This window comes from Lynx rufus, unplaced genomic scaffold (assembly GCF_022079265.1).
Source record: "Lynx rufus isolate CCGP_SWC_20201006 ecotype Redwood Valley unplaced genomic scaffold, mLynRuf1.p SCAF_15, whole genome shotgun sequence".
Lineage (NCBI taxonomy): Eukaryota > Metazoa > Chordata > Mammalia > Carnivora > Felidae > Lynx > Lynx rufus.
Genome location: NW_025814829.1, coordinates 20,429,940 through 20,456,333, shown reverse-complemented (window position 1 = coordinate 20,456,333; position 26,394 = coordinate 20,429,940). Strand labels below are relative to the sequence as shown.

General features: G+C 57.4%; 1 protein-coding gene across 1 annotated transcript; it reads left to right on the top strand.

Annotated features, from left to right (window-relative positions):
• Nucleotides 1–4,628: 4,628 nt before the first annotated feature.
• CNTN2 (contactin 2) lies at nucleotides 4,629–24,766 on the top strand. Its single transcript, XM_047077242.1, has 22 exons — nucleotides 4,629–4,761; nucleotides 8,921–9,065; nucleotides 9,196–9,371; nucleotides 9,530–9,625; nucleotides 10,012–10,221; nucleotides 10,505–10,604; nucleotides 12,060–12,235; nucleotides 12,637–12,773; nucleotides 13,255–13,384; nucleotides 15,192–15,342; nucleotides 15,468–15,595; nucleotides 15,950–16,125; nucleotides 16,668–16,788; nucleotides 17,275–17,433; nucleotides 17,845–17,994; nucleotides 20,313–20,383; nucleotides 20,674–20,908; nucleotides 21,232–21,344; nucleotides 22,374–22,560; nucleotides 22,892–23,004; nucleotides 23,448–23,616; nucleotides 24,026–24,766. The coding sequence occupies exons 1-22, from the start codon at nucleotides 4,677–4,679 to the stop codon at nucleotides 24,133–24,135; spliced, it is 3,138 nt and encodes a 1,045-aa protein (XP_046933198.1). The 5' UTR covers nucleotides 4,629–4,676; the 3' UTR covers nucleotides 24,136–24,766.
• Nucleotides 24,767–26,394: the final 1,628 nt, after the last annotated feature.

The following is a 26,394-nucleotide window of genomic DNA, read 5'->3' as shown; positions in this document are numbered from 1 at the left end:
GGAGAGGTTAAGTAATGAATGTTAGAGCTAGGGTTCTACTAGTTAGTTAAATACTAGGGTTTCACTGGTTAGTAAGGGTCAGGCCGGTTGGCAGTGTTAACCACCGTACTGAGCTGCAGGACAGAGGATGACAGGGACCTGAAGGGCTTCTGCAGTGCTTGTTGGCTCATAAGTCACTCAGTCTCTGCCCTCAACTGGGCTCCAAACTCCCCCTTCCCCACCACCACCCATATAAAAGTCGCCAAATCCCTCAACACTTAAACCTCCATTATCCAGCGGGAAAGAGAGGCAGAGTCAGGGCAGGGATCTGGGGGTCCCAAGGTGTAGCATTTAGACAGAGTGTATATTTCATTTTCTGACTGGTTCTGTGCAGGGGTCCTCAACTCAGAAAACCCTGTCATGTGCCAGAGTCCTACTCACAGCCTTCCTTCTTGTCACTGTCCCCCAGGCCCTTTGTCTCCCCACACCCAGCAATTCAGCCTGCCTCCTTTGTGCCCCTGAACCCCCAAGCAGTCCATTCCCCCATGTGCCGGTGCTTCACGGGACCAGCCCCTGATGGTGACAGCCTGTGCCCGCCTGTGCCAGCCCATGCCCGCCGGTGCCAGCCTGCACCCCTGCACCAGGGCAGCTGGCCTGGGCCAGGCTTGGCTGGCTCAGGGCTCCAAGGGCCGGCTCTGGGCCTGGCATAGCTCCACTCCTGCCTTGCTCCTGACAAAAAGGCACCCTCCACCCTGGGCATTCTAGAATGTGCCATAGGGCAGATGGTATAGGGAGACAACTGGGTCACACTTAGTGGGTCAGAAGGTTCTGCAAAAGGCAGTGTTTTCATTACTTTCTCACCAGTGCTTAGCACAGTGCCTGGTGTGTGTGACCCAGGCTGTGTGTGTGTGTGTGTGTGTGTGTGTGTGTGTGTGTTCGCACAAGGCCTTGGCACACAGCGGAGCTCAAGGTACATCTGATTGGGCTGACTGGTCTCTAGTGCTCCCCAAAGGCCACTCCAGGAGCACACCGATCCCAACCCCTCCCCAACCCCTGTCTCTTGAGCCTACAGGTCTCAGTCCCCAGAGGGTGCCCAGGGCCCTTTAGCCCAAGGTGACTGATAAAAGTCTGGATTAAACTAAACTGTGCAATGAGCAGTGGGATTGTGTTATTCATGATGTATGCCTATGGTAAGTGATAACATATTCTGACCACTGTGGGTGATCAGAATGGGTGATCAGAGCACCCCCAGGGGTGCTCCAGGGGGAGTGATCCTCCTGGCGGATCGCGGAGAAACAAGGCAGGAACTGGGTCATCAAGCCCTGTGCTGGGTGGGGACACACACACACACACACACAGACTAGACATAACCCATAAACAGACACAGACACGTGCATATACACAGAGACATAAAGACCAGACCACACATATACTCAGGGGCATATAGACAGACACAGCACATGGATGCAAATAAACGTCACATACATGTGTGCACGCGCGTGCACACACACGCGCACACACACTCACACTCTCTCCAGCACTGCTGGTGGGCACCTGCCCCGAAGTCTCCAGCCCCAGCCCCAGCTCCCTGGTCATCTGTTTCTGCTTTGCTCTGGCACACTCAGGGTAAGCGCCTGGAGCCGAAGCTCCTCCCCGAGTCCGCACCCTGCCCCCTCACTGAGCTCCCAAGACTGGCAGGCAGACAAAGGGCAGGAAGCAAACAATGATTGAGCACCTTCTCTGAGCCAGACTTCAGGACGTGGTGCGGGAGCACCACCAGGCGTTTTCAAACTTTTTGGAGCTGCAGAACCCTCTGTTTAAAGGGAACTTCCAGGAGGTGAAGCAGAGATCTGGAGCCCTATTCTCTCTCCCTTCCTCCAGCCAAACCGTGGCCCCAAGGCAAGTCCAAATAGCCAGAGACTTCCTGCAGGGCGCGCCATTGCCTCACGGAACATTCCAAACAGCCCCGTAAAATAAGTGTTCCGTGGAGAAACCGGCCCTTCCACCAGGAGTAACTTGTCCAGGCTCACAAAGCTGTGAGGAGACAAAGCAATATCACTGGCTCCCGCCTGTGGATTCCAAAGCCTGCGATGGCTCACAGTGCCCCAGGGGCTCCCCGTCAGGAGGACAGCTCCCTGCGTTTGTACAGTATCCAGAGCCATACTTCTAGATTCTTCCATGACTAAAACACCCTGCTGGCCCTAGAGACCCGAGGCTGTGTGTGTGTGTGTGTGTGTGTGTAAAGATACATGAGTGTGTATGTGAAGACGTGTGGGGAAGGGAGTGGGAGTGTGTCAAGTGTGTAAAAGTGTATGAGGCAGTATGCGACACTAAGAGGCAGAGTGTGTGTGCACATGTGAGAGTGTGTAAGACAGAAAGGGTGTGAGCGAACACATGAGAGAGAGTGTGAGGGCGTGTGTGGGTGTGCCCCCGGGCCTGCCCCTGGGGGGGCACTGAAAACTGGAGCAACCGGGATGGGCTCCTGGTGAGCTCTCTGTGTGAGTGTGCCTGTGCGACCTCGTGCGTCCACTGGCTGCAGGAGGATATAGCCCAGCTGTTCTCCACCAGTTGAACGGGACACACAAGTAACAGGGCACTTTGCTAGGCACCGGGGACACCGAGATGAAGAAGCCGGTGCCTGCCCTGGGGGAGCTCACAAACTTCTAATCGGAGGCAGACACAGCTCCAGAGGTGGGCTCCAAGGGTCTAGTCAAGAGCAGAGCTGACATCTAACCATGTGCACGTGGTGGCATCCGAGGGGCTTCCCGGCAAGGGCAGAATTGCTGGGTTCAAGTCCGGAAGTGAAAGTGGCAAGGACAGAGTGCATGGTCGGGGAGAGGTGGCACGCGGTGGCTTCCCCACAAAGGGAAGTGGATATGAGGCCGGGGTTGGGGCTGAGGAGGGAGTGCCACGTGTTGAAACACCACTCCCTACCTCCACCCCCACCGACAGACACCCAGCCCTCAGCCCGTGGCCTCCCTGACGACCCTCCCCCCCCAACCCCAGGGCCAGTTCCCTCTCTCCCCTCCCCCAGCTCCTTCAGGAGACAGCTCTAGCTGTTCAGGAGGCAGAGGAAGGATGTGGGTGGCCGGATGTTGAAGTTTAAAAGGGTTTGGGAGCCCTTTCTTTCCAAAGGAATAGAAGTGAGACAGAGAGATCCTGAACTTGGCATTGGTCTTCAGACCTTGCCCTGGTCCCCGGGAGCCCGTAGCCTGCCTTCTTCCCCCGACGTCCCCCCACCCCCATCCAGGGGACAGCATTCCAGCGGCCACCCTGCACTCTCAGTCGGGCAGCATTGCAGTCTCTGAGCTACAAGGAACCTTAGAGCACCCATTTTACAGATGAGGACGCTCGGACCCAGAGATGGTGTGGGTCTTGCCGCCAGGTAGTGGAAGATCCCCCCAGCCAGGCTGTCCCCTAGTCCCAGTCTCCTCCTCCTCCTCCTCGGGATTCTAGAAAGCCACAGGGCAGAGAAGTAGAATGTGCATCTGGGTTACCCGCTCCCTAGAGCAGCTCTCACAGGGAGCCCTGGGGGCCCAGTGACCCAGTCTCCCTCTATAACCAGAAAGCAGACCCCTGAGATTCCACACTTCCCACCCAGACCTCAGAATGTCAGCCTGGAGATGGGGAGCAGACGGAAAGGCTGGCCCTGCCCGCCCCTCTCAGGATGAGGCCCCATCTCCCCTGCCGATGGAGGGGGAGCTCTGACTTGCTCTGGGTGCCCCCCCCCGGAACAGTTTTAACCCTCTGGGAGCTGCAGTAACCCTTTCATCCCAGAAGGCCTGTGGGGGCCCATTAGCCCACCTAGTTAGGGAGAACTGCTGATGGGGGCCAAGGTCATGGCTTCATGGTACACACAACATAAGTGCCTCACCCGGGGACCCAGGTGAGAGGGTGGGAATGAACCAGTCGCTGCTAGAAAAACAAGGAAGGGGTGTCTGGGGGGGCTCAGCGGGCCAAGAGTCTGAGTCTGACTCTTGATTTCGGCTCAGGTCATGATCTCATGGTTCATGTAATCAAGCCCCACATCAGGCTCTGCGCTGACAGCTTTCTCTCTCTCTCTCTCTCTCTCTCTCTCTCTCTCTCTCTCTCTCTCAAAATAAATTAAAAAACATTCAAAAAATAAAACAAAGAAGGCTCCAGAGGGGCTTATCGCCCCCTACCTAGGCAGCTCAGGGGGCAGGGGCTGGGGAAATTGGGCCCCAAATGCCGGAAGGTGTTCCCCACCCCCACCCCCAGGCCCCGCCCTGTTGTCTTCCGGACCCCACAACAAGAGCTCTTATGGGGTGAGGGGCAGCTGGGTTCTCGCCTCCCAATTAGCCACTGATTTCACTTCCTGAGCCAACCCCTGCTGGCTGCAGGGGAGGTGGGGGGAGGGCATATACAGGGCAGAGCCAGACTCCCAGGGGACCAGTAGTAGGCACTCAGTCTGGGAAGAGCTCCTTGCTAACAGCCAAGCCTCTTCCCCCTCCCTCCCTCCCCCCTCCCCCGTCTCCCCTCCCCTCCCCCCCCCCAACCCTGGGGAGGATGAATGCAATTCCAGCCCGGGGTGAAAACAGTGCAGACCCAGGAGGCAGGAGGGGCGCGACTCAGAGGCCTCCCCATCCTCTGCCTCCCCAGGTCCTTCTCAGCCTCCAGCTGGACTCTCCCCTCCCCGAGCTGAGGATCCCCTCCTCAGCTCCCCATCTCTGCCCAGAATGCTCACCATGAGGACACCCACCAGGAGGAAGTCACACCTGCTGCTGCTGCTGCTAGTCACCGTGGCCCTTGTCTCCTCTCCAGGTAAGAGGCCTCATCTGGGCTCCAAAGTGCAGCAGGGTGATCATCTCGTTATATCGCTGCTATTATTGTAGCGATGACTTCAGAAATTACTGACCCTGCGTTGCCGCGGCACTTCGGTTTCTGAGGCCCCTTCCTTTGCTTAAATGTCCCCATTTGTGGATCTTACCTTCCCCCTGAGGTTAGAAGGAATGAGTCTCGCCATAATGTAGGTGGAAGAAGTAGGATCCAGAGAGGGTAAATGGCTTGCCCTGGGCCCACACAGCAAGATCACGGCACATGTGGATCTCCGTGATATCAGCCCGGAGCCGCTGCCTCTGAGGAGTCGCGCTGTCCAATATGGTAGCCACATGAAACTATTAGACTGGGATTAAATTAAAATTTAAAATGAGTCCTTCAGTTATACAAGCCACATATTGGATAGCACAGATTACAGAACGTTTCCATCATCACAGAAAGTTCTATTGGATGGCACTGCTGCTCTAGCATCCTCTGACTTGAGGAGATGGGGATCAGTACCACGAACCTCTAGGAGGGCTCCCCAGGGCCGCGCTGCCGCCTGGCCAACGGACCTAGTGTGGAACAGGATGTGAGGAGAAATGAGGCACAGCAGGGGGGTGGCCTTTTGCCCAAAGGGACCCAAGCAAAGGATCCCATGCCAAGGGTGCTGCAAGGCAGGGAGAGGGGAGGAGGGGGGCTGGCAGAAGAGGGCAGTGTGGGCCCAGATCCCACTCTGGAGAGTGTGCCAAGAAGGAGGTACCAGAGACCAAGCCTGTCCAAGAGCTGGAGGGAGGTCCCCTGGCCCCCTGCTGCTGCACGGAGGGACCTGCTGAGACCACCGCTTGGCCTCTCTGTCCTGACCCCCAGCCCAGATCAATAGATGCTTCTTTTCTCCTTAAAGGCCCCCATGGGAGAAAGAGGACCCATCCCCCACCACCTTTCCGGAGTTGTAGCAGGCTCTGACTCCCCACCCCACACCCCCTGCAAGGCTGCAGCCAGCACGTTCTAGGTCCTCTGTCTCATCAGGGGAGGACGCCACTGGCACACTTTCAGACGTTCTCATTCCGTCCTAACTGCCTCCCAGTCCTGCACCCAAGTCAGTGAGGCTGCTAGGAAATAAAGCTGACCCAGAGGCTGGAGGGGGCCTCCCAGCAACCCCACTCTCAGGCCTAGCTACCTGTGCCCGGGGCCCACCAGGCCAGAGGAGCTGCTGGGGTGGGGAGTCCAGGCTGCGCAGAACAGGGGACAGCCACCCCAGAGAGAGCAGTGGAGGGGAGCCTGGGGTCCTCAGCACCGCCCTCCCTCGGGAAAGAGTGCCGGGACCTCGGCATCTGAGGCAGGCGGTGTGGGCAGCTGCAGGGCTCTCAGACCCAGAGATGCAGGAAAGCCCAAGGAGAGGGGACCTGGTCTGCCACACCCACGAGCTCCAGAGACACGAGTGGAACACCCCATCGCCTGTTCTCAGCCCTCCCAGCAAGGTGTCTCGGCTCTGGGCTCGCCTGGCTAAGCTGCCCTGGAGAAGCAGCCTTGGGTCCCTGGCACCCCGACAAGGAAAGGCAGTGAGGAAGCCCCCCCAACATTCTCATCTATCCGGCCCCTTCTACAAGCTTCCCGATGCCCATGTTCACGGGGTACGGGTGGGGGGGGGGGGGCGTGCAGCGTTGCCAGAACAGGGAATCAGAGAAGAGAGAAATCAGAGAGGATGAGGGACAGGGGCAGCAAGGAGGGGTGGCCTTGTGTGGGTGGGTGTGAGCGCAGCCTCAGAGGAAGGTGTGGGGTGAACGAGACTGTGTTTGTGGATGTTTCAGAGGGTGGCAATGTCAGCGGGTTGTTGTGTGGACCGGGTGCGACATCTGGGGGGATGACGAAGGCGCGTGGAAAGCCTCACAGCAAGTGTGATGGCTCTCGACCCCAGCTGCCCTTCCGAGTGCCCGCGACGCGCTGTGATTCGGCACCTCTGGGATGGGCCAGAGCCTCTGATGGTTCCGATGGGGAAGCGGGGTCAAGAATCACGGACACTGTGGTTAAGGATGGCTGGCTGTGGGTGAGGCTGGCCAGGGTCCAGATCCATGGATCTGCTCCTTCTCGCTGTGTGATTTGGAGAAGTTATTTAACTTTCCTAAATCTCAGTTTCCACATTAGTTAAATAAGGAAGTGGCAATAGCTGTCTTGTAAAGAGGTTATGCGTAAGAAATATGGAGCGTGGGATCCGATACAGAGCAAGCACTCGATAAAGAGCCCCTGCTTTCATTATTATGGGTATATGGATATATATACATAAGCACGTACATATACGTGTGTAGCCGGATGCGCATGGGAACACGTATCTGTCTACTGGAGTAGCTTAGAGAGGTACGTGTGTATATGCGATGTGTGTGTGCGTGTGAGGAAGGGTGTGCAGGTGAGAGGTGTGGAAATGTACATATGTGGATGAGGGTGTGGACATGGCTGAGTGCAGAGGACAAAGCTTTTTCGGGAAGAAAGCCAGTCTTAAAGCATCAGTGTGCCCCAGGCCCATTCAGCCACCCCCTGCCATGCCCGCAGAGCTGCTGGAAGCTGCTATTATATAAAGTGGTTCCCAGCAGCCTAGCTGCCCCGTCACCCCTCCTTTCCCTCCCATCCTGGCAGCCCCAGCTGGGGCAGGGGTCCCTCCCCTCCACCACCATCATTAACTTGGAATTAAGCTGGGCTCTCCAACTGAGATGCTGCGGGCGCCATAGCTGCCTCCAAGGCCCCGGGGCGGCAGGGAGGGATAGTGATGGGTGGCGGGGAGGGGGAGGGGGAGGGGGGTGCCATTTCAGGGAGCCCTGCCTCCCTCCTCATTCTGAGAGCTGCTTAACAGCTGCCCTCATTCCCCAGGGGCCAGGGCTGGGCCTCAGCTGTGGCACGGGGGTGCACCCCCCCCACCCCTGGAACAGGGCTGACAGCTGGATGCGCTGGGACAGGAGGCACTAATTGGTTAATGGGGATCCCAGCCCCCACGACCCACCAAGGAGGGCCTGAAATCAGCTGGATTGTGGGGTAGGAGCCAATTAGGGGTGGCCTGGCCCCTGCCTGATACCACAAAGGCAAAGCATGGCTGGCCCCATGAGTCAGCAAAGAGAGCCCACTCCCCACCCCTGTGGGAAGGAAGACAGGTGTGAAACACCGGCCTCTGTGCCTCAGTGTCCCCTGCCCTGGTGCATAAAGAAAGAGGCATCCGCCCTGGGAAGGGGCCAGGCATGAAAACTTCATTTGCTCAGCAAATTCAGGAGGCCGGGATCTAGACCCGCGTGTGCCACAGACTTGCCTTGTGGCCATGAACAAGTCATTTCCTTTTCCGGGCCTTTCTTTCTTGAATTATGACACCGCACTCGTAGAAAAATGCCCCCAAAGCAACCTGCACCCCCTCCACCACCATGAAGCCTTCCTTCTCCCCCTAAGCTCCCCCTACCCCATGGCTTGGGTCCAGCAGACATTTTCAGAGCACATACCCTGTGCCAGACTGAACCGTCCTCCAGACCCTGGGAGGTGAGTTCACATTCTTTCCATTTCACAGGTCATGATGTTGAGGCTCAGAAGGGGTCTGTAACAGCTAATAAGAGACCAAGAGCCAGATCACTGGCTAGAAGGGACATTAGGCTTCAGGGACGCACATTCTCTCTCCGCCTCCTTAACCAGTGGTTTCCCATGCATCTCACACCCTGCAGGCCAGCGGCTCCCACCCTGAGGGCCCCTGCATCTAGAACTCCCACTGCTTTTATGGTTCTCACCACTTTGTCCCGTCCTTTAGTGTCTCCGTCCCCGGACTGCAGGTCCCTTGAGGAAGAGGAGCTGTGTCTTAGTCACCTTTGCCACACAGTCTAGCCCAGTGCCAGGTACACAGCAGGTGCTCAATACCTGAGTGTAGGATGGGCGATTGACTCAACTAACTTGGCCAGCCGGAACCTGCCCAACCAGCTGAAATTCAAGTTTTAATTAATTAAAATTAAGTAAAATTTAAAATTGGCTTCCTCAGCTGCACCAGCCATATTTCAAGGGCTTGACAGCAGGTGGCTGATGGCTACCGTATTGGTCAGGGCAGAAAACGGAACCTTCCATCATTGCAGAAAGTTCTACTGCACGGCACTGCCCTACTGGGCCCCAGGCCCTCAGGCCTCTGGTGCTGTTCCCCCACCTACAGCTTGGAGTTCAGCCCGGGGATCCCCGGCCACTTTTGGGCCAGTCTTTGAAGATCAGCCCCTCGGTCTGCTATTCCCGGAGGAATCCACTGAGGAGAAGGTGACGCTGGCGTGCCGTGCCCGGGCCAGCCCTCCAGCCACCTATAGGTGAGACCCCCACGGTGGGCGCCAGAGCGGGGGGGCCCTGGGCAACCATGACGTTGTTCCTCACACCAGCCCTGGCACCAGGCCGGGTCCAGCCACTCAGGGTGGTCTCCTCCTCTGCCCCTGCTTGCAGGTGGAAGATGAATGGTACCGAGATGAAGCTGGTGCCAGGTTCCCGCCACCAGTTGGTAGGGGGCAACCTGGTCATCATGAACCCCACCAAGGCACAGGACGCCGGCGTCTACCAGTGCCTGGCCTCCAACCCAGTGGGCACCATCGTCAGCAGGGAGGCTGTGCTCCGCTTCGGCTGTGAGACCCGCGGGGGTGCCAGGATGCTCCAGGGGAGGGGAATAGGGAGCTGGGGAAAGTGTCTAGAAAGGGCAGGTGACTGCTTCCCACAGAGGCTGGACTGGGGGAGGCCCCCAGGCTTGGAGGACGGTGCCCGAGCACTGGGTCTTTATCTCCAGTTCTGCAGGAGTTCTCCAAGGAGGAGAGAGACCCAGTGAAAACCCACGAAGGTTGGGGGGTGATGTTGCCCTGTAACCCACCTGCCCACTACCCAGGTGAGTCGGGACCCTGGCCCGAGGTTAGACAGAGGGCACAAGAGGGGCTTCAACCACTCAGCAGGGGAGGAAAAGGCGGTGAGTGACCCTTGGAAGCACCGATCCCTGGGTCCCCAACTCAAAATGATTTTGTGTCTGACTCAAAATGAGTCTGTCATTCGCTAGCTCTGTGCCCTGCCTCCTCCTTCAGACTGGGAGCACCCCAAGGGCAGGAGTAAAGTCACATCTTCCTTCTGGGTCTCCCCTCAGCGCCAGCTCCGAGCACGGGGCTCTCAGGACTGGGTCTAGAGATCCCCCCCAGCATGCTGAGGGCCTCCCCCCACAGCTGCCCCGTCAGCCCAGAGCCCCTCGGTTTCCTCAACCCCTGCCCCCCACATCTTATTTAGGCCTGTCCTACCGCTGGCTCCTCAACGAGTTCCCCAACTTCATCCCGACGGACGGGCGTCACTTCGTGTCCCAGACCACGGGGAACCTGTACATTGCCCGGACCAACGCCTCAGACCTGGGCAACTACTCCTGCCTGGCCACCAGCCACATGGACTTCTCCACCAAGAGCGTCTTCAGCAAGTTCGCTCAACTCAACCTGGCTGCTGAAGGTCAGGGTCGGTGGGCACGGCGGGGAGGAGAGAGCTGAAAGGGTCAGCAGATATTGGGAAAGAGGTTTCTCCCCTGGAGGTGGCGAAGGATGGCTTGTGAAGCCTGGGGTCTGGGGCCCGGACCCCTCGGTCCCCCGGCTGCAAAGCCTCAGACCCTTGGCCAGGCCCCCAAGGGGAACCGAGGTCAAGAAGGAGTCGGCTCTGAGCTGTGCTGAGACCCTAAGCACGGGAGCCTCAAGCCCGCCTCATTTGCATCCGATCCGCAAACTCCCTCTCTCCCCAGACACCAGGCTCTTTGCACCCAGCATCAAGGCCCGGTTCCCGGCAGAGACCTACGCGCTGGTAGGACAGCAGGTCACCCTGGAGTGCTTCGCCTTTGGGAAGTGAGTGGTGGAGGAGGGAGGGAGCAGGCCAGGGCGCAGCGTGTCAGAGCCCCTCAGGGGCATGGGTGACCCCGGGGAGAGGGCAGGCAGGCTCTTTGTACCCTTTGCAGGGTCGAGCAGAGATCCCAGTGGGTGGTGACCACCACTCACTGAGCACTCTGTCTCTGAGTGGGGCGTCATGCACACCAGGGGCCTGACACATAGTGGGTCCTCCCAGCAATGTCTGCCAAGCTCAGGCCGCTTATGCAACACCCAGGCCGGAGGCAGGTAGCACTGGGTACGAACCCCAGCCTGGCCTCCCGGGTTCAACCCCCAGCTCTGTCACTTGCTGGCTGGGAGACAATGGGTAAACCCTTAACCTCTCTGTGCCTCTGTGTCCTTATTCGTACACGGTAATAATGGTAGTACCTATATGTGAAGTGCTTAGCACAGGGCCTGGCATTTAGCAAGTGTTCTATGGATGCCAAGAATTATCTTTTTTTTTTGTTTTTTTTATAAATTTTTTTTTTTAACGTTTATTTATTTTTGAGACAGAGAGAGACAGAGCATGAACGGGGGAGGGTCAGACAGAAAGGGAGACACAGAATCTGAAACAGGCTCCGGACTCTGAGCTGTCAGCACAGAGCCCGATGCGGGGCTCGAACTCACGGACCACGAGATCGTGACCTGAGCCGAAGTCGGCTGCTTAACCGACTGAGCCACCCAGGCGCCCCAAGAGTTATCTTTTTAACAATTGTGATAGAAATCCCTCTCTCCTAGAAAAAGGATTCACTGGAACGGGGCTAAGCAAATAGGAGGTGTTCAAATAGATGCCTGTAGAACAATTAATGTGATTTGTACATTGGTCCCCTCTTCTTTATATCTCCTGTGGTTACCCAGGATGCCCCCTGCTTTGAGAAAAGTTATTGGACTTCCAGAAAATTCATATTTAAAGCACATGGAAGGTTCATAACTGAACCCTTTAAGAGTCGCTGATACTCAGTCGTTTTAGTATTTACAGATTGCTAATGACCACGACCCTCTTGAAAAGCAGAGGCAAGGCCTTGTTGGGGAGAGGCGGGAGGGGACCCCCTCAAATCCCAGGCTACAGGCCACCGCTGAGGAGGGCAGTCCCAGAAGAGGCACGGTGGCCAGTGCAGGGTGGGGGTGGGGAGAGCAAGCCAGCTTCAGGGTACAGACCGCACGGAAGGCCAAGTTCACGGGGGTCCCAATCGTTGCAGGGGAGAGGAGAGGAGAGAGGTGCCCTGCTTCTTGCCACTTTCCCACCTGTGCTCTGGGCCAGTCCGGAAGAGGCCCCTCCCTTCCTCCTTGCCTCTCTCCCTCTGTCCCCTCCCAGGCCCTTGTCCACACCCGCCACCTGCCCGGCACCTCAGGGGAGGATCTGTGTGTGAGAAGCTGCAGGCTCAGGGGAGTCTTAGCACAGCAAACCCGCTCTGGCTCTGTCTTCCCCACCAGCCCTGTCCCTCAGATCAAGTGGCGTAAAGTGGACGGCTCCTTGTCCCCCCAGTGGGCCACGGCCGAGCCCACCCTGCAGATACCGAGCGTCGCCTTCGAGGATGAGGGCACCTATGAGTGTGAGGCGGAGAACTCCAAGGGCCGCGACACCGTCCAGGGCCGCATCATCGTGCAGGGTACAGGGCTGGGGCCCCCTGTCCCCCCCGCCTTCACTCTTATCATCCCTGAGGAAGCAGATCCAAAAGTCAGGGAGGGGACTGGGTGGCCCCTTGCTTAAGCCTTCTTGCCTTAGGGTTGCACTGGGGGTGGGAAGAGAAGAAGCTAGGGCTTCAGGCAGGGTTGTGGGAAGCAATGGAAGGCTTTAGAATGATCTAAGTTGCTCAAACAGCCACTGGCACAGACACAAAGTGCCGGCTTTCTTCGGCCTGCTTCTCACACCCCCTAAAGCCCTTCCCGGGATGCTGGTGGCGCCCTCTGCTGTCCATCACCGGAACTGCAGCCCTGCAATCCTGGTCCCCGGTGAGAGGGAGGCTCGGCCCAGCTCACCCCCAGCCTTTCTCTCCCTTGCTCCCCACAGCTCAGCCCGAGTGGCTCAAGGTGATCTCAGACATGGAGGCTGACATCGGTTCCAACCTCCGTTGGGGCTGTGCGGCGGCCGGCAAGCCCCGGCCCACGGTGCGCTGGCTGCGGAATGGGGAGCCTCTGGCCTCCCAGGTAGGAGCCCTGGGGCTTCCCCCACACCAACCGTCGTCCTCTGTTCACCTGGTCCCCTCGCCTTCTAGACTCCCCGCTCCCCACAACCCTGCTCCACCACTGGCAGCCTCTCTGGGACAATTAGGGCCCTTTGGGTGGTCGGCTCCAGGTGCTTCTTTCCCTCCCAGATTCACATGGCCACAGGCGGGTCAACCGGATGGAGGCCTGACTAGAGGGTCCAGAGACCTGGATCCAGGCACAACCCAGTCACAAAATCACCGTGTGGTCCCAAGGAGGTCATCTCGTCCCTCTGGCTTCAGTGGGCTGACATACAGGGGGGCCTGGCAGATCTCAGTCCTAGGATTCCAGGAGGCCCTGAGATGAGACAGGGCCTGTGAGCCCCTCGGCGGGCGAGGGGCGGCCTAGCATCTCTGCTGCACCTGCCCCTCCACCCCGGTCCTTCAGTGGCCCTGATGCCCCTACTCTGCCCCCTTCTGCACAGAACCGTGTAGAGGTGCTGGCTGGGGACCTGCGCTTCTCCAAGCTGAGTCTGGAAGACTCGGGCATGTACCAGTGCGTGGCAGAGAACAAGCACGGCACCATCTACGCCAGCGCGGAGCTGGCCGTGCAAGGTACAGGGCCCGGGGAGGCAGGGGACATCAGCAAGGACACATAGGCGGGGGCTAGAGGAGTTCTGAGTTCCAGCAGTTTCTTTTTTTTTTTTTTTTTTTAAGTTTATTTATTTGGGGGGATGGGGGGTGGGGCGGGAAGAGAGAGAGAGAATCCCAAGCAGGCCCCATGCTGTCAGCGCAGAGCCCGATGTAGGGCTTGATTCTATGAACCGTGAGATCATGACCTGAGCCAAAATCAAGAGTCAGACGCTCAACTGACTGAGCCACCCAGGTGCCCCTGAGCTGCGGCATTTCTAAACACACAAACACGTGCTGGAGGCTCCCCTTAGTTTTCCAGTGTCATCTGAGTAGAAGACAGGGATTTAAGGAAGGAGACGAGACACTAGATTGAGAGCTTCCAGAAGACAGAGTCTCTTACTTGTTCCAGGTCTGGCACAGTTAAGGAAAGTGTTTGCTGCAGTGAAAAAGAGGTGGCAAAGTCATTGGAAACCGAGTCGACCTGATGTGTGTTTAAACCAGTCCCTTCAGCTGGTTTAATCTCTTTGGCAATTTAATCTCTTTGTGTCTCAGTTTCTTGATTTATAAAATGAGGGCCATAACAGTCCTGCCCTCATATTGCTGTTTAGAGGACTAAATGAGAGAGAGGTAAAGCAGAAAGGACCTGGCCATCACATAACAGGTGCCCTGGAGATGCCAGCTGGTGCTAGGGTTCTTTGTTGTGTGACTTGAGCTCGTGGGGCCTCAGTTTTCTCATCTGCAAAATGGATGTAATGATACCTACCTCATCAAGTTGGAGTGAGCTTAACTATGACTCATTCATTTATTTGTTCATGCAACCGTATTTATTCAACACCTCCTAAGGAGTGAACGTGAATAAGGTCTCTGCCCTCAAGCATTTTACAATCCAGTGGAGACAGAGGGATGATCACAAAATCGAATAATTACATAAGACGATTTTGGACAGCCATCAAAAACACAGTATAAAGAAAACCTAGGGGTGCCTGGGTGGCTCAGTCAGTTAAGTATCCAATTTCAGCTCAGGTCATGATCTCACGTTTCGTGCGTTCGAGCCCCAAGTTAGGCTCTCTGCTGTCACCGCAGAGCCCCCCTTGGATCCTCTGTTCCCCTCTCTCTGCCCGTCCCTTACTCTCTTTCTCTCTCCAAAATAAATAAACATTTTTTAAAAATCTAGCAGAGTGGTAGGAGTGAGGTGGGCCCATTAGATGGCATGGTCAGGTGAGACCTCTTTGAGGAAGTCACGCATTTGGGGTGTGACCTGAGTGTTAACAAGGAGCCAGCCATGTGAAGATCTGAGGGATTTTTAAACAAAACGTATGGCAAGTGCAAAGGTCCTGGGGCAGGAAAAATCTTGGCATCCTCAAAGGGCAGAAAATGGCCCAGGTGATTGGAGCACGATAAATGAGGGAGAGCGGCGTGGGATGTGAGGGGAGAGGCAGGGTCGTATTTGTGAGCCCTCGTTGGACTTCATCCTGAGTGCATGTTTAAGTTTCTTAAAAGACATGCCAGGCTGCTGGCTGGAGCAGGAGATTGTAGAAAGAAGGTGCAAAAACAGGAAGACCTCCTAGGGGGGTTTTCAATAGTCTGGCAGGGGACTTGGTGGCTTGGACCAGCGTGGTGGCAGTGGGGGGTAGGGGTGACGGGAAGGGCTGGATCCTGGGTGTATTTTGGACTGGCCTTGGAGGGTAGGTAAAACGCTCAGCGTGCAGTCAGCTGACATCTTCATCAAGGGCAACGGGTACTGCTGTGATTCCCTGGGTGACTGCAGGGCACCCCCCTTTCCTTCTAGCACTGGCCCCCGACTTCAGGCTGAACCCCGTAAAGCGTCTGATCCCCGCGGCCCGCGGGGGAGAGATCGTTATCCCCTGCCAGCCCCGGGCGGCCCCGAAGGCTGTGGTGCTCTGGAGCAAAGGCACCGAGATTCTGGTCAACAGCAGCAGGTACAAACCCCACTCTACCCGCAGCAATTCCTGCCCCTCCTCGTCCACCACGAAGGCGAGTCCCCTTCCCGTGACGGCTGCAGTGTGACCCTAGGTTGGCCAGATCTGCTTTCTCCTTGCTGCAGAGTGACCGTAACTCCGGATGGCACCTTGATCATAAGAAACATCAGTCGGTCAGATGAAGGCAAATACACCTGCTTTGCTGAGAATTTCATGGGCAAAGCCAACAGCACGGGCATTCTGTCTGTGCGAGGTGAGGGGTGTGGCTTGGAGGAGGGTGGGTGGCTCAGCCACCACAGGGTCCCAGTCCCTCCTCGACACCCTGCTCTTATGTTCCCACCTTCCTCTGGGTTTGGGTTTGGCTTGGAGGCTACCCCAGGATTGGACTTCATTTGGGACCACCTCCCCACCGCCTTCCAGAATCTACTCCTGCCTCCCTTTCACACACTGGTGGGGCTGCTGGGAGGTCAAGATCCTGTTGGCCATGCTGCCTCTTCTCTCTCCTGGGGTTTAGGACACACCCTCTCACCCTGCCCCCCTGCGCCCCTGCCCCTGCCTGGGCCTCTTTCCTCCCCCATCCACCCCGGGGCCTTCTTTTGTTTGGCAGATGCAACCAAGATCACTTTGGCCCCCTCGAGTGCTGATGTCAACTTGGGGGACAGCCTGACCCTGCAGTGCCACGCCTCCCACGACCCCACCATGGACCTCACCTTCATCTGGACCCTGGATGACTTCCCCATCGACGTGGATAAGCCTGGGGGTCACTACCGGAGGGCCAGTGTGGTAAGGCCTGAGGCCAGACAACCCATGGCTCCTCCCTCCTTCTGGACAGAGGACCCAAGATGTCCTTGGCCATGAGCACCCCCAAAGCCTTTCCCCATTCCCTCAGGAACGCCATGCCATTACCCTTAGATTCGGAAGAACCGCCCTCCCTTAGACGGGCAGTTCCTGGCATTCCACTCGAAGGCCGTGCTTTTAGGAGAGGGTTAGGGACAAACCTGAAATGCCAGGCGCCCAGCAAGACTCCCTCCCCACTACTGTTCCTGTTATCCTGAGCCCAGGGCAAGTGACATCATTAACTCCGACCATGGTTGACTGTCCTCAGTTATAAACTATTGCTTAGTCCCGGGGTCCTAAGTGGGGAGAAGCTGACTCCACCCACCGAGCAGAGACTCCGAGATCCTGGGTGGGAGGGGGGGGAGGGGGGTCCGTGGATATAATGGAGCAGGGGACTCCGAGCCCTGCCTCGTGGCTCACAGCTTGCTGCGCTAGCCAGGGCTCCTTCCCCTGACCTGCACCCCCCACTTCCTGTCCCTCACGTGCAGAAGGAGACGGTTGGGGATCTGACCATCCTGAATGCCCAGCTGCGCCACGGCGGGAAGTACACGTGCATGGCCCAGACGGTGGTGGACAGTGCGTCCAAGGAGGCCACAGTCCTGGTCCGAGGTGATGGCGTTTCCCACCCCGCCCCTAGCCCGACTCCTTCAGAGGCCACCTGGGCTATTCCGACCTTCGCTCCCTAACTCCCCTCCTCTCCCCAAAAGCTGTGGGGGGGAAGGGCTTCTGAGAGAAGTTCCAGCTGATCCCGTGGTCTTGAAAGGTCCTAAATGAATTTTAAAAATCCACTTCCCAAGACTGAAGGACTTTGCTGAGGCCAGAAGTTCTCAAAGCCCAGTGCTGGGAAATCTGTACACATCTCTATGTGAAGGCCTCTGTGAGCCCCTCCAGCCTTGAACACATTTTTCCCACCTTACAACCCCCGGCTGCAACGCACTGCGGGGGAGGGAGGGGGGCCTTCCTTGCCCCCATGTGTGTTTGCTGCGCCCTCTGCTGCCGCCTCTTGGTACTGCACCAGCCCAAGCCAGCCTGGAGGAGATTGGCTCAAATTTTGAGGCTGCCCAACTCTGACCCAGTGTGCTCTCTTTGGGGCAGGTCCACCGGGTCCCCCAGGAGGTGTGGTGGTGAGGAACATTGGCGACACCACCGTCCAGCTCAGCTGGAGCCGAGGCTTTGACAACCACAGCCCCATTGCCAAGTACACCCTGCAAGCTCGCACTCCACCTGCAGGGAAGTGGAAGCAGGTTCGGACCAGTAAGTGTGAGGCTCCACCTAGGTCGGTGCTGATGAGGCCTGGCTGAGCCTGGAACTTCAAAGAGGGACAATCTGAGGTCCTCTGCCTGCAGGGAGCTCCCGGGCCATTGGGGGAGGTGGTCACGTGGACGGCAAGAGAGGGGAAGAGAACTGGAGAAGGGAGGCGCTCAGTCTGTGCCCTTGGAGCATTGGCAGATCATTACTGGGGCCCCCACTGATGCACCCAGCATCAACAAAGGCTCCCAGGCAGGGGAGTCTACTAGTTTTCCCATTGTTTCCAAAAGAGGTGTTGAGCACTAGGTATATGGCAGGCACCATCATGAATACAATGAGGTGAGTCGTCCCAGTCCCTGCCCTTTCCATCCAGACTAACTAACCAGTGCGGGCACACTGACTCCGGGTGCCTTGCAGATCCCGCCAACATCGAGGGCAATGCCGAGACCGCCCAGGTGCTGGGCCTCACACCCTGGATGGACTACGAGTTCCGGGTCTTAGCCAGCAACATCCTGGGCACTGGGGAACCCAGTGGGCCCTCCAGCAAAATCCGGACCAAGGAAGCAGGTCAGAGCCCGAGGTGTCCCAAAGACAGGCAACGCCAGGGCACAGACCCAAGCCCTCCTTAGAGAGCCCCAGGCGGGCGACAATCACGCGGAGTTCCAACTCTCCTCACCAGGCTTCGGACTCTAACAAAAGAGACGAGAAAGGGACATGAGGCTAGGCAGGGCGACTGCACTGCCCAGCGCACTCGGCCCTGGGCCATCGCCTGGGCCTGTGAGCCCTGCAAGAACCTTCTAGTCCAAACCCTTCATTGCATTTTACTTTTTAAAAAATGTTTATTTATTTTGAGAGACAGGGAGGAGAGGCACAGGGAGGGAGGGAGGGAGGGAGGGAGGGAGGGAGGGAGAGAATCCCAAACAGGCTCCTAGTTCAGCACCCGATGTGGGGCTCGATCTCACAACCGTAAGATCGTGACCTGAGCCCAAATCAAGAGTGGGTGCTTAACTGACTGCGCCACCCAGGCACCCCAAATCCCTCATTTTAAAAAAGGAGCCAACCTGGGGCACCTGGGTGGCATCCGACTCTTGATTTCGGCTCAGGTCATGATCTCATAGTTCATGGGATTGAGCCCCACATTGGGCTCTTTGCTGACAGCACAGAGCCTGCTTGGGATTCTCTCTCTCCCTCTCCCTCTGCCCCTCCCCTGCTCCCCCTCTCTCTCTCAAAATAAATAAATAAACATTTTTAAAAAAACAGAAGTAAAAAAATTGGGCCAACCTTACAACTGCATGTGAATCTACAGTTATCTCAAAATAAAAGGTTTAAGTATTTTTTTATGGAAAAAATCAAAGTCTGGAGAAGGAAAGTGTCACACTGGCAGAGCCCGAACTTGAACTGAGGACCATGGGGTGATGGGCAGATATCCTCCCTAGTAGTGCATGAGCCGCTGAAATCCGTTAATGAGGAAGGGGTGTGTGTGTGTGTGTGTGTGTGTGTGTGTGTGTGTAGGGAAGCAGTCAGTGTCTCTAAGTCCTTTAGACAGTTTCTTGGGGAGCAGGTGGAATGGACAATCTTCCCACAAGCTCCCTGAAAGGCAGGTGGGTGTCAGAACCCAGCTGAGCGGGGAAGGCAAGGGAGAGAACCCAGGAGAGGCACACATCCCCCACCCTCTGAGACGTTCACAGATGAAGGTCCAGAAGACCTGGGGTCCTCAGACTGGCAACGTGGAATCAGGACCTTGCCCGCCCAACCCAGGCCTCCCACCCTGGATGTGCAGTAAGGGCGTCTTTTTGTGTCCCTTAAACATGGTTTCCCACGTGCCCCAGGCCGACTCTCGTCCAGTCAGTCAACATTTTGAACTGGTACCTCTCTTGAGTAAGGAATTCTAGAAGGAGCACCTTCTTTGATAGAACTTCTTAGAGACTCAAATGCAGGGTAGGGCGCGGTCTCCATTCTGGTATCCCAGTTGGTGATCAAAAGACAAGGAGGAGGCAAAAGAAAGATGATGGGCTTTGAAATCAGAAGAGCTGAGTTCAAATTTGAACCGTGCCACTTATTCGCTGTGTGACCTTAGGCAAGTCACTTAATTGCTCTGAGCCTTCGTCTTTCCACTTGAAAAGGGTGCTATGCCCACCTCACAGGATCACAGGGGCCGCGTGTTCACGCACCCCTTACAAGGCCAGGAACTGCAGTCATCAGAATCCAGGGATAAGTTTCCCACTGCTGGATTCTCTGCAGAAATGTTTGACCCTCAGCCAAGTTACCCCCTGCCAAGATTCGTGATCTAATTAAAGGGTCTTATTTTAATATCAGCCACGATGAATACTAGGGACAATTAGGGAATTAAACCTGCCATGAAAAGCAAAATCCTAATCAGACACTTTGCAACCCCAAAGAAATATTTGTTTGCATTAACTGCAGTTCTCGGTTATTTATTCCCCTTATTTTAAAGCAAACTGGGGTTGTCTGTTATTTAGTTGAAGCTGACAGGAGAGAAGACAGATCATTGATGGAGCATCTACTTTACAGAGCGTGGACAGGCGAACGAGCTCGCCATTGTCCTGTCTGATTGTATTCTTCTTACAGACCTTTGAGAGAAACACTATTATCCTCATCTTACGGAGCGGGGATTCAGAGGCTCAGAGAGGTTGAGTGAATTGCCCAGGGAAACACAGCTAGTAAGTGGCAGAGGTGGGATTTGACGTCGGGTCTGCCTTGACTCCAGAGCCCACATCCAGAGGGCCTGTTGGAAGACAAAATTAGAGCCAATCTGAAGGGATAGGGATGTCCCCGTCCTAGTCTGCTTCACAGGCACAGGCTCTGGGCCTCTGCCCCCTCACTGCCCATTAACAAGCCACATCTGTGTCCCTTGGCCCCGACAGCCCCCTCAGTGGCACCCTCAGGACTCAGCGGAGGGGGTGGAGCCCCCGGAGAGCTCATCGTCAACTGGACGGTAAGCTGCAGGGACAGAGGACAGAGACAGTCCTGCCCCCCACCCATCCTGATTCATGTCCAGATTGGAGCAGCGTGTAGAGAGGACCCAGACAGCGCCACCGTGCAATCCCAACTCAGAGCAGGCCACGTCCTGTCCCTTCCCCTCGCACCCACCGCAGGATGAAAACCGCCAAGGCACACGAGTCCCGGGGCCGCCCCTCTTGGCGAAGGCTGGGTGGGGCCGGAGGATGGGCAGGGAAACGCACCCGCCGCGGCCCCTCGCCCATGCCACACGCTCTCGCCCCCCAGCCCATGTCGCGGGAGTACCAGAACGGAGACGGCTTCGGCTACCTGCTGTCCTTCCGCAGGCAGGGCAGCACCAGCTGGCAGACCGCCCGGGTGCCTGGCGCCGACGCCCGGCACTTCGTCTACAGCAATGACAGCGTCCAGCCCTACACGCCCTTCGAGGTCAAGATCCGCAGCTACAACCGCCGCGGGGATGGGCCCGAGAGCCTCACCACGCTGGTGCACTCTGCTGAGGAAGGTGGGCCGCCCCGTCCACAGCTGCCGGGCCGTGGGGTGGGGGGGAGGGAGCGTGCTGCTCACACCCCACCTCGATTCTACACCAGGGGGGAGAAAGGCACCTGGCCTCATCCCTCGCTCCCTCGTGTCCCCCTCAGGCCTGGGAGGAGGAGGGAGGCTCTGCAAAGAGAAGTGGGCCTGGAGGTCGCTGTGAGAACCCCCGCGTGGCTTCATCCTGGGCCCGGGCTCTCGAAATCCCTAAGCAAGGGCAGTCCCGGTTGGCAGATTCTCTGTAGGAAACAGGGAGGCCTGGGGGATCCAAACCCATTCTGTGTCGATCCCCAGAGCCCAGGGTGGCCCCTACCAAGGTCTGGGCCAAGGGGGTCTCATCCTCAGAGATGAACGTGACCTGGGAACCCGTGCAGCAAGACATGAATGGCATCCTCCTGGGGTACGAGGTGAGCACTGACCTGGGGCCTGGGGAGGGAGGGGTGGCCGGGGGCCCCTCACAGCTCACTGGTCATTCCTCCTGGGGTCACTCATTCACTGACACAGTCTATGCCACCCTGGCCGCGCAGCCTTAGCCAACCGAGCCCCTCTGGCTGATGTCCAGCGCGAAAGACTGGCCCGTGGATGGCCTTGAAGTTAAGTGCTTGCCTAGAGCGAGCACTGGAAGCTGTGCGAGCCCAGGGGAGGAGATGGAAGGTTCTGGAAGGGACACGGCCTGCCCCTTTCATGCCAAATCCCGGCTAGCCTCGCGTTCTCAGCCTGCAGAGAATAGCACGGCCCCTTCTCTGTGCCCACTTGTCACCCCGTCCCTGGGAACTGTGGGCCCAGCAGTTTCTGGAATGAGCTCTGAGCCCCCAGTGACTCCACACTGGGGCACCTTATGGGGTGGACAGAGAACAAGAAGGAGCAACAGGAAGGGAAGAAGGACGGGCAAGAAATGTCACTGCGTAAGGGAGAAGGGTCAGGCAGGGACCCCGGTGCTGCTGCAGCACTGAGCCTGATGCAGGGCTCGAACTCACAAACCTTGAGATCATGACCTGAGCTGAAGTCGGACGCTTAACCGACTGAGCCACCCAGGCGCCCCTGCACGTCATACTCTTTAGCACAGTACCCCCCACCACCCCTGAGATCCCCTGAGATAATTAAGTGGGGTTGGGCTCCCACGGGCCATCACTAGGTGGAGTCCATGCCCATCCCCACGCATCACCCGGCCCACTCACTGCCTCATTCCTCCCACGTGTTGGGCGCTTCCCTTGGACGGGGCTCTTGCTGGGCACCAAGGAGGCAGCCGCGACTCACACTTGTCCCTGCTACCTTGGAGCTCATGATCAGAGCCCAGGTTCTGAGACCCTAGACTGAGCCACAGGGATCAGAGTCAGCAGGAGAGGAACAGAACGTAGGTGGCCGGGGCTAGGGTCACGATAACCCTGAGGTTTTGGGCTCGACTGCTGACCCTAAGGTACCCCTGCCCCCTTCAGATCCGCTACTGGAAAGCCGGGGACAAGGAAGCAGCCGCCGACCGAGTGAGGACAGCAGGGCTGGACACCAGTGCCCGAGTCACCGGCCTGCACCCCAACACCAAGTACCATGTGACCGTGCGGGCCTACAACAGGGCAGGCACCGGGCCCGCCAGCCCTTCTGCCAACGCCACCACCATGAAGCCCCGTGAGTCTGTCTGCTGGGGTGGGGGTGGCCCTAGGACCACTCTTTCCCCGGCGAAAGAGACAAATGCTCTAGCCCACAAACCCCGGGCTGGACAGAAACAAGGCAGCAAGACAAACGGAAAGAGAGAGTAGAATTCATTGACCTCTGAAGCACCTCTCCCTTCTCCAGCCTTTGGATTTTCATGTGGTTTGTTTCTTAGGCAGCTGTGATAGAAGGTTCTGGGTGTAAGTCCTGTTGGGGCCGGACACTTAGAAAAAGGCTGGCTAAGGCAAAGGGATGGCTGGTGAAGAATCATTTGGAACCTTTCCCAACTTTCTGCCTCCTCCGGCAGCTCCACAGCGGCCTCCTGGCAACATCTCCTGGACTTTCTCAAGCTCGAGTCTTAGTATCAAGTGGGACCCTGTGGTTCCTCTCCGAAATGAGTCTGCGGTCACTGGCTATAAGGTAAGGAAGGCATCAGCCAGGCAGTGAACGGTAGGGAATGGTGCATCTGTATTCCAGTGGACACAATAGCAAGAGGGCTCTGAGTCCGACATAAGCAGAGTTTGTGATGGTCAGAGCCCCAAAATACACGCAGAGCTTTAGCAGAGACGTAAGAGAGGGGGCAGAAGGCGTGACTGCGGGAAGGCAGGGTTCAAGGGCGTGCTGACGCACCAGGTGAAGTCCGAGGGCCCTTCCGGCCTGGGGAGTCTGCAAAGACGGCTCAGCGGCTCGCAAGCTTTCCTCCCATCAGTGAGGAGCTTGTTCAAGAGCCAGGCCCTGGTCAATGGGAAACAGGAAAGGCGAGGACCAGGACCAGCTGGGCTCCTCCCAGTGCCCAGAGCTGGGGTAGAGAGAAGAATCAGCGGGTGTAAGTAAAGTCCCCCTGGCTAACCTCCTCCCCACAGATGCTCTACCAGAATGACTTACACCCAACTCCCACGCTTCACCTCACCAGCAAGAACTGGATAGAAATCGCAGTACCTGAAGACATCGGCCATGCCCTAGTACAGATTCGGACCACGGGACCTGGAGGGGACGGGATCCCGGCCGAAGTCCACATCGTGAGGAATGGAGGTGCTATCTCTCCCCCAAACCTTATCCCCCAGGAGTAACAGGGTCCGTCTAGATGCCTGATGAAGGACTCATTCCCACCCAGACCAACCCCAGCCAGAACCCCGGGGGAAAGGGGAAGGTAGGCAGGAACCAAGTGTAATGGGTGCTAGAACCGTCCTTGCCAGGCCCCCAGCCCCAACATCCCTGAAGGTCACAGAGGAGGGTGTTCCTTTCATGGGGTGCAGGGCCAGTCTGAAGACCGCAGAAGCAACATGCTGTAGGAATAGGCCTGAGAACACCTCCGGGCCCTGAAGTGGCCCACCCTGAGTCTCCTTAGCAAAGGTCTGGATCCTGTCCTGAGGGTGGGGTGGGGGCAGGCCGGCCCCGAGCCCACTGGACACAGCCCCACTCTTCCACCTGCTGGTTTCAGGCACAAGTATGATGGTGGAGAACTCTGCAATCCGCCCGGCCCCGCATCCCGGTGCCATCGTCTCCCCATCCGTGGCAATGCTGGTCCTCATAAGCTACCTGGAGCTCTGATCGTGGCGCCCCTCCCTCTCTGCCACAGCCGGACACCCACCTCTGATGGACACAGCCAGCTGGCCCTGGTCCCTTCCTGATGCCAAGGTGGCTCAACACTGTGCCTGAGAACGGCTGGTTTTCAATACCTATTTTAAACAGTGCCCTTTTCATAGGAGGTAGGATATTTCATATTCTGCCACAGGATAGAACCTGCGTGAGGATTCTTTTTTTTTTTTCTTTAAGTCAAAAGACACCAGGCAGCAACTTCCATGATGATGCCGAACCCTATGCCTGGGTCCTCTGGGGCACCTGGATGGAAGCAACAGGCCCAGGGGAAGAAGGGGGTTTGAAATGTGTGTCTGCACGTCGGGGGAGAGGGCGCTCTGGTACCACAGATGGGCTCTGTCCCCTGACAGCGGGGTGTGGGGCCCGGTGGGAACACTGGACGCAAATTCCCTGCAGTAGGACGAAACACAGACAACAACATTCTTCGGCCTAAGGATAGGGCCAAACCCGGGCCCAAAACTCCCGTACTTCCTCGAGGGGCAGCACGGCTAGACCTTGACACTGTCCTTGATGACTCCCTAGGGGCCCCTGCTACCTATGCAGGTGGCAGAAAACCAGTGCCCCAAAGTCCGAGGCCAGGAGCCTGAACTTTAGGGGATGATATTCCAGAGTGTCGGGGGTAAGAGCCAAAAGGGTTTGAGGAGCGGAGACACCTGGTAGAAAGGGGCACCAGGCTTGGCCCGAAGGCACAGTCCCAATGCAGGTGACGTTGCCCTCTTAGCCAACACTGCCAACCTGACCCTATCACCCCCGGAGTGACAGAAACCACGACGGGTGGCTGAGTGACTAAAGGGCTTATCTCGGGGAGGTCCCCCACCCCACCAAGACCCATCCTGCACGGCCCCTCGAGGGTGTGGACAGGAGACAGGAGACAAGACTTGTGTGCCCATCCACTTCCTCCAGCCCAGTCCGCAGGCCCCAGGCCGCCGCCACTCTCCAGCACTGACTCGCTCAAGCCTGGGACGGTAAGGCCGCATCGGTTCTGGGTATTCTGGAGCCGAGAGTCTTCTGAGAAGGGCAAAGGATACATGTGGCCCTGGTTGCTCCCAGGAATACCCTGGACCACCTGGCAGGACCTGTCCCCCAGGCTGCCTCCAACTACTCTTTTGCATTTCCTCTGAAGAAAAAGGCGCTAATAAATTTAGGGGCATCCTAGCATGGGCTCTGGGTACATGACCAGTCACAGGACATCAGAGCTGGAGGAGGCTTCTGAGCCCAACTCGCCCAAGCCCCTCACTTTACAGATGAGGAAACGGAGGGGTTAGGGACTTCCCGAGGTCACACAGCCTGTCTGACCTTCCTACCCAGGCTGTCCGTCCCGACGAAGGGGGCAGTGCTGAATGGCTACTGCCTGGTTAAGAAGGTGGTAAGAAGGGCAGTGGGCTATGAAAATCCTGCTTCAAGAGGTTCAGGTGGGGTGATCGGCACGGCTGGGTCCCAGGCCAAGGCGCGGGCCGACGCCAGGAGATAGCGAGTCTGGCTTCTGCTGGGCCCTCAGCCCTCTGCCGCCCTTCCCCTTGCTCCAAGAAAAGGCACCAGAGCAAGACAGGAATCTCACGAATCCAGGCAGCAGTGGTGGCACAGCCAGGAAGCCCCAGAGCCCGTGCTGTGAGAGGTGGCCCTTCACACAATAGAGCAGTGGGACAGGCATCTTGTCGGGGATAGGCCCGCCGAGGACCCCAGAGCCAGGCTTCTGTAGTTTACAGTTAGAGCTCTATTTTGTTATGGGTTTTTAACTTTTAAGTCCTGCTCTCTTTTCCTGGGCAGGCTTATGTTGATGTTTACCCGCTACAATTTTTTTAAAACGTCAGCTCGACACCACTTCTCCGGGTTACTGCTACACCCGCCACCCCACCCCCGGCCCAGGAATGCCTCCCTGGAGCCGTTGACCAAACCCTCCTCACCCGCCCCTGTCCATCTCCCCCACCCCCGTGCAAGGTGCTGCGGGCTCCGCTAAATGACCACATTCTGAACACGGAGGCCCCACGCGGTCTAGCACCCTTCCCGGTCCCCTGTGGCTGTGAGCGGGCCTGTCCTCAGCTCTATCAGAAGGGGGACGCCGAGGGTAAGAAACCTTCCTCCCAGGTTTAGCTGGGTCTTTCCTCACTGCCTTGGGCTGCGGCAGGGGAAACAGGAGGACAGGTGTCTAGATGCTGGGGCCAGAGGGATGAGCTGGTCTGGCCCAGGACCTCACGGGTACAGCCGGAGACT